The following is a 14,727-nucleotide window of genomic DNA, read 5'->3' on the forward strand; positions in this document are numbered from 1 at the left end:
CAAGTAAACTAGAAACTCCAAGAGTTCAGTCAGAGCAGGGGGGATCAGCTACTAACAGCGCCCCCTGCTGCTGGAATCAGCTTCCAGAAATGATCAGATGTGCTCTAACATTAGGTACATTCAAATCAAGACTGAACACACATCAGTTTAGTTGTGCCTTTACTGAATGAGCACTGTGCTATGTCTGACAGATGGCACTATTGTGTCTTTCTTTTCTTTTTCATTCCTTTATAACATGTTTAACACAATTTTATCTGTTTTTATCTGTTTTAATCACTATTATTCTTTGTTTTTTTGTTCTTATACACTGGTCTCTTTTATTCCTGTTTATGTAAAGCACTTTGAATTGTCACTGTGTATGAAACGTGCTATATCAACAAACTTGCCTCGCCTTGCTATCTAAAAGAAGTGATTTCTATAGGAACACATTTTAAAATGTAATTTATTCCTGTGATTTGAAAACTGAATGTTAAGCATCATTACTCCAGTCAGATGATCCTTCAGAAATCACTCTGATCCTGCGTTCACACCAGACGTGCAATGCGCGTAAATAGACGCGTGAATATTTTAAGTTTACTCGCTTCATTCGCACATTTAATCCGCTTCCTCCGCGCGTCAAAATCCATCAAGCGCTTCTGTCTGCCCAGTGACTGTAGCTTTGTTGCTAAATGGCTAACATGGATTTTATTGAGAGAGCAGCTGTGCTTCATGTGCTTTAGGAAGGCTGAAAAACAGCACTGATTCGTTTGGAGCCGTGTCTGAGTCCACTAGATCCTTTCAGAGGTGCAGCAGCTCAGTGAGCTCATAAACTCCTCCAGAAATTTAACCTGGATGATGGACGTTTTAAAGCAGGTCAAACGCGTGAAATTCTCAATTCACAGGCGCGACATTAACGCGTATCGCACAATTCGCACAATTCACGTCGCAGGATGTCTATTCGCGTGTTTGCATTGACTTAACATGTAAATCAATCACATTTGACGCTTCTTCCATGTCTGGTGTGAACGCAGGGTGAGGCTGCATTAACACCACAGACGTTGATGGTCAATTCTGATTTGGTGACTGTATCTGTTTATTGATGACCCCCTTATATCATCTTTTAAAAGTGACTCTTATCTGACTGTCTGCATTTGCACTGCAAACGGCAAAAGCTAAATGACCAGGAAAAATGAGCGGGCGCCGACTGACAGCTGATAACGCAAGAGCGCTCTTTTCTCCATTCCTGTATTTAATGTTTGTAGGGTTCAACTTTTTTTTCTTCTTTTGCCAAGTTGTTTGACTATAGTTAATGACAGAAATGTTCTCATTTACCCATCTTCTTTTAATCTACGCCATTTTAAACCAGTAGGCATCTTAATGTAATATCCATGGTGTGATTTACGCACGTGATGTATGCAACATATCGTTTATATTGGTTACGTGGCGGATGTTGCTCTCTCTCTCCTCTCTCTCTTGTTAACATGCTTAAATACTTGTGCTACATCACAATATAAAAGCTTTTTTAGTCCTCGTGTATAAGATTTAAGGCTGAAGTCTGTACCAAAACAAAAGCATCAGAGTTGTCGTCATTCGCTGTGATTTTTAATAAGCTGAAAATCCAATCTACCTGCAGACACAAGGGCATGGATTTGGTTTATATCGGATAAATTTCCACATGCATGAACAAGGCCTGAATCTGAGTAAATCTAAATCTATTTAATTGGTTTATTTCAATTCAATTCAATTGTTTTTCATGTGTTATTCAAATAGTTTTGGCAATGAAGATGGCACTCTTTCATATCATATAAAAAAGCCTTCTGCACACAAGACAGCTTCAATTTTTGCTGCACTGTGGATCAAATGAACGCAGGCTTGTTGAGTCCGAGCATCTATCATTGTACTCCTCCAGTATAGCGTACATTAAAGAAACAGGTGTGTTTAGTCTTCCTCATCAGAGTGCATCAGCGTATCACTTTCACAGCCGCTTCACACAATAGCACAGATCTCTAAAAGCTGTCAGACGTCTGATAGTGCACTTCAAAAGAAACACACACTGTGTTCAGTAACACACACTGCATCGGCTTCCATTACATGTTAGATACATGCTGATATTCAATATATGCTGATGATCAACATGGACAATATTGATATATCTGGGGGACTTCAAAATACTGTGAATAATTATTGATCATTTACACTTTTAGAGCATATTTTAGGAATATTAAGATTATTGTATTGGCAGAGGAAGTTCATTATATCTCTATATAAACACTGAGCATTTCTGAGTGTGCCTCACACAGGTGAGTGGGCTTGACAAACCACCTGTAGAAAACACACTCTTCTCTCCATATGCACCAGACACTTCACTTAAACTCCATCTTACAAGGACTCAAGAATAAAAACAATGTCTACATGTGAATGTACCACACAATCATCCTGCACTACTTCAACCTTTATACCTCTTTAGCACAATATTGCTCTGTCGTATATGTACAAGTACTTATATAGACTGTCTTAGGTGATTTTTATAGTTAAGTATTTATAGTATAGTTAGTTGGATTACCGCTCCAGTATGCTAGTTACAGGTTTGAAATAACTAGTCCAGTGTTGTGTTCATATTTAAGATTATGTTCATTCCTGTAGCAGTGTGCTCCTGTGAGAATTTCATTCCACTGTGTGTCCACACATGTAGAGGAATCACAATACATCTCCACTTGACTTGCTAAAAGTCATCTGACCTCAAAAACCTCAAAGCATTATGCAATTCTGACACTTTAACCAGCACTTGCACAAGTTTTGCACAATTTCACCAGACACTTTCTTGAAATCGCTCCATATCTCTATAAAACACTGTGTATTACTGAGTCTATTTCACTCACACAAGAGAGTGAGCCTGACAAACCACCTGTAGAAACACTCTTCTCTCCATATGCACCTCACACTTTACTTAAACTCCATCCTACAAGGACTCAATGTGCATTACTTGTTTTCTTCAACCTTAAATGCACAAAATCTTGCACAATATTGTTCTGTCTCATGTATAAGTACTTGTATAGTGAGTTTTAAGTTATGTCTAATGTTTATTATGTATATGTACAGTCTGATTACCGCTCTAATATGCGAGTTTCAGGTGTAAAATAGCTCTTATGTCCAGTGTTGTGTTCATACTTATGATTATTTATGTAGCACAGTCTATGATGTTGTATATAGTCCTGCAAGACATGACGTTTCATTCTTCTGTGTGTCCACACATGGAGCAGAATCACAGTGCAGCTCAACTTGACTTGATAAAGCGCCTCACCTTCATCGGGATCGTTCCTCGCTGAAGCCTCCAGTAAAGCCACACTGGCAGCGAATGAAACCCTCCTGCGGTTCTCCGCCAGGGCCCCGGGGCCGCGCCGTTTGTCTGCTTTTTTCTTCTTGTTCTGCATCTCCTTCTCGTAGACGGCCCATCGCTTCAGCTGCTGCGTTCGCCGTTTCTGTGCAGCGCGGAGCCGCTCCAGACTCGGCACTTTATCCAGCTGCTGCAGCTCCGACAGCAGCTCCAGGTGATTGGCCATGCTGGACACTGATGGACAACACACACACACACACACACACACACACACACACACACAGTGCTCAACATTTTTAAAAGATTCATTCATTTATTTCCATTTGGCTTTGTCCCTTATTCATCCAGGGTCACCACAGCGGAATGAACCGCCAACTATTTCCGCATACATTTTACACAGCAGATGCCCTTCCAGCTGCAACCCAGTAATGGGAAACACCCATACACACTCATACATACACACACTATGGCCAGTTTAGTTGATCAATTCCCCCATAGCGCATGTGTTTGGACTGTGGGGGGAACCGAAGCACCCGGAGGAAACCCACACCAACACAGGGAGAACATGCAAACTCCACACAGAAACGCCACCTGACCCAGCCGAGACTCAAACCAGTGACCTTCTTGCTGTGAGGCGACAGTGCTAACCACTGAGCAACCATGCTGCCCTAGTTTTATCCATTTACCAGTGAATTTAGATCATGGTGCATATTAACAAAAGTGAATTTATTAACCCTTTAAGGTCGCTCCACTTTTGAACATAGACATGAAAATGAGACGATCAGCTTAAATGATTGCCGATCTTCATTGCTTTGGTGAACAGATTTGACCTTGGTCTCATTTTAAAGATGTCAGAGTGTAGCTAAAGTGAATATTACAAAAGTTTCATAAAACAAACGGCAAGTGCCTTTAAGCTTATGAAAATAATTAAACAACAATTGTATATTTGAATATATTACATATTGTATGTATTTTACAAAAACAGTTTTAGCCTAAATTAGACCGAAAATCAAAGCTAAATATCTAAACAAATTATATTCCAAATTTAAAGTTGATATCTCAAAAAATGAGCTTTCAGTGATATTTAGTTTGACCGCAATACCAGACATGACCACCAGGCCTCCAGTTTACATTAGTTAACATATGAGGGCACCTCCTATATTTTGAGGAATATGAACCATATTGAGGGCGACGCAGTGGCGCAGTAGGTAGCGCTGTCGCCTCACAGCAAGAAGGTCACTGGTTCGAGCCTCAGCTGGGTCAGTTGGTGTTTCTGTGTGGAGTTTGCATGTTCTCCCCGTGTTAGTGTGGGTTTCCTCCGGGTGCTCCGGTTTCCCTCACAGTCCAAACACATGCGGTACAGGTGAATTGGGTAGGCTAAATTGTCCGTAGTGTGTGAGTGTGAATGAGAGTGTGTGGATGTTTCTCAGAGATTCCGCTGTGTAAAAACGTGCTGGATAAATTGGCGGTTCATTCCGCTGTGGCGATTCCGGAATCTGATTTAAATTTAGCCTCTAAAAACATCTTGAATCTATTTACATGTTGATTGCTGTAGCAAAGTAATGCTTTAGGACTCTGATGAGTATCCTTGTTGCAGATTAAATGACTGTTGCTCAGTAATACTTATCATGAATCAGTGATGTACAATGTTTAAATGATATATAGTTAGTTTGTCATGATCACTTTATGTTTAGATTACAATATTATGCTTTAAATATGTAAGTGTAAATGACACCACAGGTTGATTGGTGACAGTAAATGTGTTTGATCTATTACTCTTCCTACGTAACAGAAAAATAGCAATAAAGAGTGATAAAATATGTATTCAGAAGTCTTAGACCTTTCCAATGATATATAGTTTGTCATGATTAGATTAGGATTTAATTACGTATTAATTTAATTAAGTGAACTTAACTAAAACTGAAGCATCCTGGTGATGTTGACAGTGACAGTTAAAGTGTTAATCATTTATATTCATTAAGTTTTACATAAAAACACTTCACTGAAAATGCATTAAACACATAGATATCAACTTATTAAAAATAGTATATAAATATATATATATACACAGTGCTCTGCATAAATAAGTGCATTTAAACAAGCAGTTATTTCATTGAATATTTTTCCTTTCCATATTAATTTAGGTGTGCTGATGTGTACTGTGATCTTCAGTGTTGTTGGTTTTGGTTCAGACTAATCTAGAACTGTAGAGCATCCTGGTAGAGAATATCACTGTCCAATAGTAATACTCATTAATGCTGAGCACTGTATAGCTGATAGAGTAACTGTTTTGCAGCTCAGCTCAATACTGTGATAAAAGCTTCAGTAATTAATCACAAGAAAACACACACCAGCAGAAGCCTAATGATGATGAAGAAGATGATGATGATGATGATGATGATGGAGGAGAGACGATGAATCTAGCAGGGACTGCAGCACCCTGCCGAACCTCCACCCTTCATCCTGAACCTGCAGGAACACACAGAGAATGAAATCAATATACAGATCAACATCAAGGTTATTATAGATAACCAAAACGAACGGAAAAAACAAAAACTAGAATTGAAAAATCATTTTCGTTAACTGAAACAAAAAAATAAATCAGAGAGCTGATAAGAAGCTGTATTGTGTTCATACAAAGCTGACTGAAACTATCTCAGATTATACTAAAAATGTCCTTCGTTTTCATCTTTGTAAATGTATTTAATACATAAGCCTACTCTGGACGCCTTTTAGAAGTAAATTTATTTACTTCGCGCTGCCCTGTGATGCCATTGGTCAGATCAAGCCGGTTCTCCTCCAGTCAGTTGCTCCCAGCACAAAAACAACGGCTGGACATGACAGCAACACGGTTACAGCATTAAATACAGACACTTAAAAGTCTTAATTTAACACATTTGTGCCCAATAATGGGTTTTATTTCCGTTTTTGTGATTCTGATCACCAGTGAATCATTCCTTTTAACTGGATCTTCTAAGTGAATCAGTTAAACTAATTCACCAAATCGAATTGAATCATTTGAAATGATTCGTGTCTCCAATAACCACTCTTATCCACAAACTACTTCCTTTCTAACATGCCTGATATGCCTCTGACTCGAAATAAACCAATATATACTGAGTTATTCAGTTATTAGAACAGTACACTGAGATCAGACTTGAGAAGCGGTTAACTGATAATACTGCACATGTGTGATTCACTGAACTGAAAACAAACAGCTCATGACAGCCTGCTGTGACTGAACTAGAGGTGTTCGGTTCTGGGTTTTTTGGAGTCGACTCTGAATCTGCTTTGGAGCTGGTGGAATCGACTCCAAAAAACCCAGAACCGAACACCTCTAGTTCAGTCAGAGCAGGCTGTCATGAGCTGTTTGTTTTCAGTTTACTGAATCACACATGTGCAGTATTATCAGTTCACCGCTTCTCAAGTCTGATCTCAGTGTACTGTTCTAATAACTGAATAACTCAGTATATATTGGTTTATTTCGAGTCAGAGGCATATCAGGCATGTTTACATTCACTTAAAACAGCGTAAGGATTGAACATGCTGTATCATATCGCGCTGTACACAATGCCTCTGCATCAACTGCAGCTTTTACAATGGGCAGTTCTCCTCTGCTCAGGCAAACCAGCAGTTTAAATCATCAGCAGCAAAAATAAAAGTTATCAGCCCACATTTGTTAACAGCGAATTTTAATTATCTATTGGACTATTTTAGATTATTTAATATAATTGTCATATTTAAAAGTTAAAACATAAAAACACATGTATAAAACACATATATACACATGTACTAGTGCTGGGCGAAGATCATGCTTAATCACATCCAAAATAAACGTTTGTTTTTACATAATTAATGTGTGTTTATTCTATATTACGTGATATACACAAAAACAAAATTATACAAAACAAAAAACGTTTTGTTGCATATTTACATTATATATGTATATATATATAGATAGATAGATAGATAGATAGATAGATAGATAGATAGATAGATAGATAGATAGATAGATAGATAGATAGATAGATAGATAGATAGATAGATAGATAGATAGATATATATATATATATATATATATATATATATATATATATATATATATATATATATATATAGATAGATATATAGATATATATACACATGCATACACATGTATGTGTGCATTTAGCATGTATGTAAATAGGTATGTGTGTAGTTCTATCTGTGTGTGTATACTGTATATATGTATATATATTGTAGAATATAAATTTATAATATATATATATATATATATATATATATATATATATATATATATATATATATATATATATATATATATATATATATATATATATATATATATATATATATATATATATATATATATATATGTATATATATATATATATTATATTTATTATATATTATATACATATATATATATATATATATATATATATATATATACACATACATATATATATATATATATATATATATATATATATATATATATATATATATATATATATACACATACATATATATATATATATATATATATATATATATATATATATATATATATATATATATATATATATATATATATTCATATATATATACATACACATATATATATATATACATACATACATACATATATACATATATATATACATATATATACACATATATACACAGTTGAAATCAGAGTTATTAGCCCCCCTTTTGATTTTTGTCTTTTATAAATATTTCCTAAATGCTGTTTCTCAGATTGAGGAAATGTTGACAGTATGTCTGATAATATTTTTTCTTCTGGAGAAAGTCTTATTTGTTTTATTTCAGCTAGAATAAAAGCAGTTTTTAATAGTTTAAACACCATTTTAAGCTCAATATTATTAGCCTCTTTAAGCTATATTTGTTTTCAATAGTCTCCAGAACAAACCATCATTATACAATAACTTGCCTAATTACCCTAACCTGCCTAGTTACCCTAATTAACCTAGTGAAGCCTTTAAATGTGACTTTAAGCTGTATAGAAGTGTGTTGAAGAATATCTAGTCTAATATTATTTACTGTCATCATGACAAAGAGAAAATAAATCAGTTATTAGAGATGAGTTATTAACACTATTATGTGCAGAAATCTGCTCTCTGTTAAACAGAAATTTGGGAAAAAATAAACAGGGGGGCTAATACTTCTTACTTCAACTGTATATGTAAATAGGTATGTGTGTGTGTATATATATATGTACTGTGCTTCTGTGAGAGACAATACACACACATACAGTGTTCTGCTGACGCTGGACTCTTCTGCTTTAGACCTCATTCACCTCAAACTCCACATCCCATAATGTGCACTCTGAGCCTCCGCAGCTCTCACTGCGCTCTCTCTGTGGCATATCGACAGTATAAGATGCGTCTGTGTGTCTATGTAAAAGCTGGAGATTTACCGTGGTAACTCATCAGAGCGGCCGCAGGAGAAACTGGAACCACAAGCATTCAAGCATTCATCAACTCTACTGCTGCGCAATCTTCTTTTAGTAAAGTGGGCAAAGCTCACACACACACACACACACACACACACACACACACACAAATGAATAAAATACAAATAAAACAAACACAAATGTAAACACACATATATATATATATATATATATATATAATTTACACAAACACACACACATATACAAACATACACATGTATACACACAACTGTCACATCCTGTCTGCACCGGACGCTATCGATACACACACACACACACACACACACACACACACACCATACACGTACACACGCACACACGCGCACACACACACACACACACACACACACACACACACACACACACACACACACACACACACACACACACACACACACACACACACACACACACAGTCTCACCATTTCCTGTGCTTATCGCTGAGATCTCAGAATACACAAGGAGAAAGAACAGGTGAAACACACACACTTTCCATCCGTAGCCCACGACACACACACACACACACACACTTCCCCTGGCAGACGTCTGAATCTGTCCCACTCGACATGTGACATCTTCAACAACACAATATAAAGTGATAATCTGTAAGTTCAGCATCCTTACTGTCATCATTAATGTCATCATGATTCGAGTAATCAGCATCATCTAATATTAATCAGACTGACTGAGAATCAGCAGAGGCCACAGATGTGTTGAAGTTCATCTGTGTGACGTCAGGAGGGGAAGTAGCGTCAGTGTTAAACTTAGATGTTAATATCCGTGTGTTAAAGGGTATCTATAATCTAGAGTCTCCAGAAAAGTGACAAAATTCACATGCAGCAGAGATAAACCTGATATAAACATCTTCAGTTATGTTGTCTCTTCCGCCCTAATGCATTAATCAGTTTGTCGTCGCCTCACACTTCAGGTTCTTATCAAATCTTCTGACCAATTAAATGCTCTCTAGTGTCTGACATGCCCCGCCCCTTTCTTCTCATTGGCTGTTCATTTGATGTGCTTGAGCTTGACCACTCTCACTGGCAGAGCTGTGAGAAAAACAACACGCTATTGGCTGTTTTTTAAAGGGGAGGAGCTACTCTATGCCCCACCCTCTCCTTGTTTAGATTACATCAAATTTTAAACAAAAAAATGCTAAATGTTCTTATAATCCACATTAATTATCATAGTTTACAGGGTACCTATGATGAAAATCATCTTCTGTAAGCTGTTTGAACAGAACTGCGTGAAGTATAGTGTGTCCACAGTCATATTGGAGTGATAGAAACACAGCAAGTCTCTTTTTTTAATTTCCTAACATTAAAATAGGACCCAAATCAATCCCATTTTGAGGCCGACGTGACTTAGGAGTGCGGTTTCCCCGCCCTCAGAATTGATTGACAGCCCTGTATTAACATCTCTGTAGTAACGTGTATAAGCATTTCCACAAGACAGGACATGCGCAAAGCAACTGGGATTAAAAGCTCTGTTCAGCTCTCTGTGATCATCAATCATCATCAAATGTGATCAAGAGTGAGTTTCACACGTTTAAATCAGTGTATGTGTGTAATGAATCACAGCGAATGTACTGTTTTTACTTCATCACCACAGACGCGTGTCAGTACAATTATAGAGGAAGACGCTTCAATCCCGGTTTGTGGATGTTAAATCAGGTTTATTCTCTACATTAACATGACAGATATCCATGCAGCAGTGGAGATTAACCTGTATCCTGTCACATTTGCTGTGCAAAAACAGTGCAAAGCTAAATGCGCATGCTGTGTGTGTGTGTGTGTGTGTGTGTGTGTGTGTGTGTGTGTGTGTGTGTGTGTGTGTGTGTGTGTGTGTGTGTGTGAACTTTGCAACGACATTGTATGTGACTCATCATTGCAGAAAGGCTTGAATTAACTCCACAACAAATACATCAAATAATCATTGGTAAAGTTCTTACTGTAGTATTTCTCACAAGCGTTACGTGAGATCTGCTTCCTTCATGTCTGTCACTAGCTATGTTTCCATCCAAAAATGCTAATTAACTTTGTGTGCAAAACTGGATTACCGCATAAAAGACGTGCGAATTAAGCAGCGTTTCCATTCAATGATTCAAAATGAGCAAAATCGTCACTTCCTGATTATCTGGCGCCAAATATCAACATTAAAAACAGATTTTGCTGTTGTAGGTGAAGCTGTGTCAATCTTTTCTTCCTCTAATAAATGACCTGCGCCTCAGAAGGCAATCCTGACACGCAGTGAACTGACGGTGGGGTTTGAAGGCGTGAGACGCAGAGCACAGACGCTCTTGATTCTGGAGGTCAATAATAATATAATAACACCAATACTGAGATGATTAAGGCATTTTAGAATGACCAAAACAACATTTGAGATGTTCCACAGTGTGCTCAGCCTGCTGGTTTGTCCATTCACACACATTTTCATCATCATATGATCTCTTATAATAAAATCACATGATCTTTTTTAATGCACACACTGGAATATGTTCAGTAAAAGTGTTTCCATCGTAGTTTATGCGCATCTTTTCTTATCAAATAAAAAGTTTATCCTACTTAGTAATGTGCATATGATTTGTATGTGCATCTTCAAAACGTATGCTCATCTTGGCGTTTCCATCAACCGTTTCTTTATGCGCAGATCCAAAATGAACAAAAACATAGGTGGATGGAAACATAGCTACTGTGCTGTTTATCTGACGCAGCCGAGGCGGAGATTGAGGCACACTCTGACAGGCATGTGGGAACGGTGAGCGGAGAAAACCAGCATTAAAGGCACAGGCCATAAAAAACAGCTATATAGTGTTTAAAGCAGAGAATTCGTTTGTTTGTTTGTTTGTATCAAACTTCATCAATGTATGTGATTTAGAGCAGATTAGTTAACATCTCTATAAAAAACCAAACCAGATGACGAACAGTAACCTGCACTGTTATCACAGGTTAACTGTGTTGTTATTGTATGTGTTAGCACAGGTTAACTGTGTTGTTACTGTATGTGTTAGCACAGGTGAACTGTGTTGTTATTGTATGCGTTAGCACAGGTTAACTGTGTTGTTACTGTATGTGTTAGCACAGGTTAACTGTGTTGTTACTGTATGTGTTAGCACAGGTTAACTGTGTTGTTACTGTATGTGTTAGCACAGGTGAACTGTGTTGTTACTGTATGCGTTAGCACAGGTTAACTGTGTTGTTACTGTATGTGTTAGCACAGGTTAACTGTGTTGTTACTGTATGTGTTAGCACAGGTGAACTGTGTTGTTATTGTATGCGTTAGCACAGGTTAACTGTGTTGTTACTGTATGTGTTAGCACAGGTTAACTGTGTTGTTACTGTATGTGTTAGCACAGGTGAACTGTGTTGTTATTGTATAATTTGTAGTGTTATCACAGGTTAACTGTGTTGTTATTGTATGTGTTAGCACAGGTGAACTGTGTTGTTACTGTATGTGTTAGCACAGGTTAACTGTGTTGTTATTGTATAATGTGTAGTGTTAGCACAGGTTAACTGTGTTGTTATTGTATAATTTGTAGTGTTATCACAGGTTAACTGTGTTGTTATTGTATGTGTTAGCACAGGTGAACTGTGTTATTACTGTATGTGTTAGCACAGGTTAACTGTGTTGTTATTGTATAATGTGTAGTGTTAGCACAGGTTAACTGTGTTGTTATTGTATAATTTGTAGTGTTAGCACAGGTTAACTGTGTTGTTATTGTATGTGTTAGCACAGGTGAACTGTGTTGTTACTGTATGTGTTAGCACAGGTTAACTGTGTTGTTATTGTATAATGTGTAGTGTTAGCACAGGTTAACTGTGTTGTTATTGTATAATGTGTAGTGTTAGCACAGGTTAACTGTGTTGTTATTGAATGTCTTGGCACAGTTTAACTGTGTTGTTATTGTATGTGTTAGCACATGCTAACTGTGTTGTTATTGTACATGTTGGCACAGTTTAACTGTGTTGTTATTGTATGTGTTAGCACAGGTGAACTGTGTTGTTATTGTATGCGTTAGCACAGGTTAACTGTGTTGTTATTGAATGTGTTGGCACAGTTTAACTGTGTTGTTATTGTATGTGTTAGCACATGTTAACTGTGTTGTTATTGTACATGTTGGCACAGTTTAACTGTGTTGTTATTGTATGTGTTAGCACAGGTGAACTGTGTTGTTATTGTATGCGTTAGCACAGGTTAACTGTGTTGTTACTGTATGCGTTAGCACAGGTTAACTGTGTTGTTATTGAATGTGTTGGCACAGTTTAACTGTGTTGTTATTGTATGTGTTAGCACATGTTAACTGTGTTGTTATTGTACGTGTTGGCACAGTTTAACTGTGTTGGTATTGTATGTGTTAGCACAGGTGAACTGTGTTGTTATTGTATGCGTTAGCACAGGTTAACTGTGTTGTTACTGTATGCGTTAGCACAGGTTAACTGTGTTGTCACTGTATGCGTTAGCACAGTTTAACTGTGTTGTTATTGTATGTGTTAGCACAGGTTAACTGTGTTGTTACTGTATGTGTTAGCACAGCTTAACTGTGATGTTAATGTATAATGTGTAGTGTTAGCACAGGTTAACTGTAGTGTTAATGTGTGAGGTGTAGACAGTGCTGATCTTGTTTAGTAGCAGCAGACACACTAAGGCTCTTTACTGGCTTTAACAACATTAGAGCTGCGCAGTGGAGCCGCGAGCACTCACTGATCTAATAAGAAGAGAGGTAATTACATTACCTGATGCACAAACACACACACACACACACAAACACACACATACATCACCTGGAACAAGTTAATAAAGAAATGTCAGGTGCTGGTGGGTCGAGCCGCTGTCAGTCAAACAGTGCAGTGGGAAACTGTAGAAGAGCGGAGATAAGACACACTCCTTTACCACAGAGATAATGAAGACTAGCATGTCCAGCAGATAACACAGCAGACTCACCACACACACAGCCTGAACCATCACAAACCATTCTGAACCACCAAAAACCATGACAAACCCTTTTGAATCATCATGAACCATCAAATATCATCCATGAAGGAACACATAGACCATCGTGAACCATTCTGAATCATTATAAACATTCATAAATCATTCATCAAGTCATCACCAGAAACCACCACAAACCATAAAGAAACACCACAGACCATCAGGAACCAACACAAACCCTTATAAATCATGATGAACTATCTTAAAACAATCACAAACCAATCTGAATCATCATGAACTATTGGGAATCCCCCTGAAGCCTCACAAATCTTCACGAACCATTCTGAATCGTAATTTACAATCACAAATCATCATGAACTATAATGAATCATTCCAAACCATTGTGAATCACAATTCATTCTGGATCAATAAAGTCATCCAAAACTAGAGCTGTGAACCTACACTGGTCTAATGGCTCAGGTCGTTTACGATTATCATGCCATCGTTTCGGTTCAATTCGATGTCTCGGTGCATCACAGTGCATTGTCGATGCTTTACATACACACTTTTATATTTTCTTCACAGCACAGCAATTCTTGTATTAAAATGTAGAAATATATTGATATACTATTTGTAATACAATTTTGTCCTTTAATACAAACAGTCAGCTATATAAACTGTACCTTTAAACAACACAAGCATTTATAGCAAATAAACAAATATAAATATCCCGCTTGCTCTCTGATCCTTGTCTAGAAAGTCCTTTCTTACACCCCTTTGATTGGTCATGCGCTCAACAGAAAGGGCTGCGATTGGCTCTACAGGTTGGCGTTGTTCACAGATGAGTAAAGCCTGGTGTAAACACTGATAAACAGCAGCGGTGTCTGTATCCAGAAGTATCGATGTAACACCCGAAAGGAGAGGAAAGGTCACGCCAGCAGGACAAATGGGCCACATTGAGAGACAGAGAGAGAGAGAGAGAGAGAGAGAGAGAGAGAGAGAGAGAGAGAGA

The 14,727-nt window shown here is 37.3% G+C and overlaps 1 protein-coding gene across 1 annotated transcript in view; it reads right to left on the reverse strand.

Moving 5' to 3' along the window:
* Positions 1-14,727, reverse strand: part of ppp1r16b (protein phosphatase 1, regulatory subunit 16B) — a 96,886-nt gene that overhangs the window by 54,741 nt on the left and 27,418 nt on the right. The window contains exons 2-3 of the mRNA XM_056460688.1: positions 5,665-5,782; positions 3,281-3,547 (exon numbers count right to left, since the gene is read on the reverse strand). Coding sequence (XP_056316663.1) covers positions 3,281-3,539 — 259 coding nt within the window. The 5' untranslated portion in view covers positions 3,540-3,547; positions 5,665-5,782. The remainder of the gene's footprint in view (positions 1-3,280; positions 3,548-5,664; positions 5,783-14,727) is intronic.

Source organism: Danio aesculapii, chromosome 6 (genome assembly GCF_903798145.1).
Source record: "Danio aesculapii chromosome 6, fDanAes4.1, whole genome shotgun sequence".
NCBI lineage: Eukaryota > Metazoa > Chordata > Actinopteri > Cypriniformes > Danionidae > Danio > Danio aesculapii.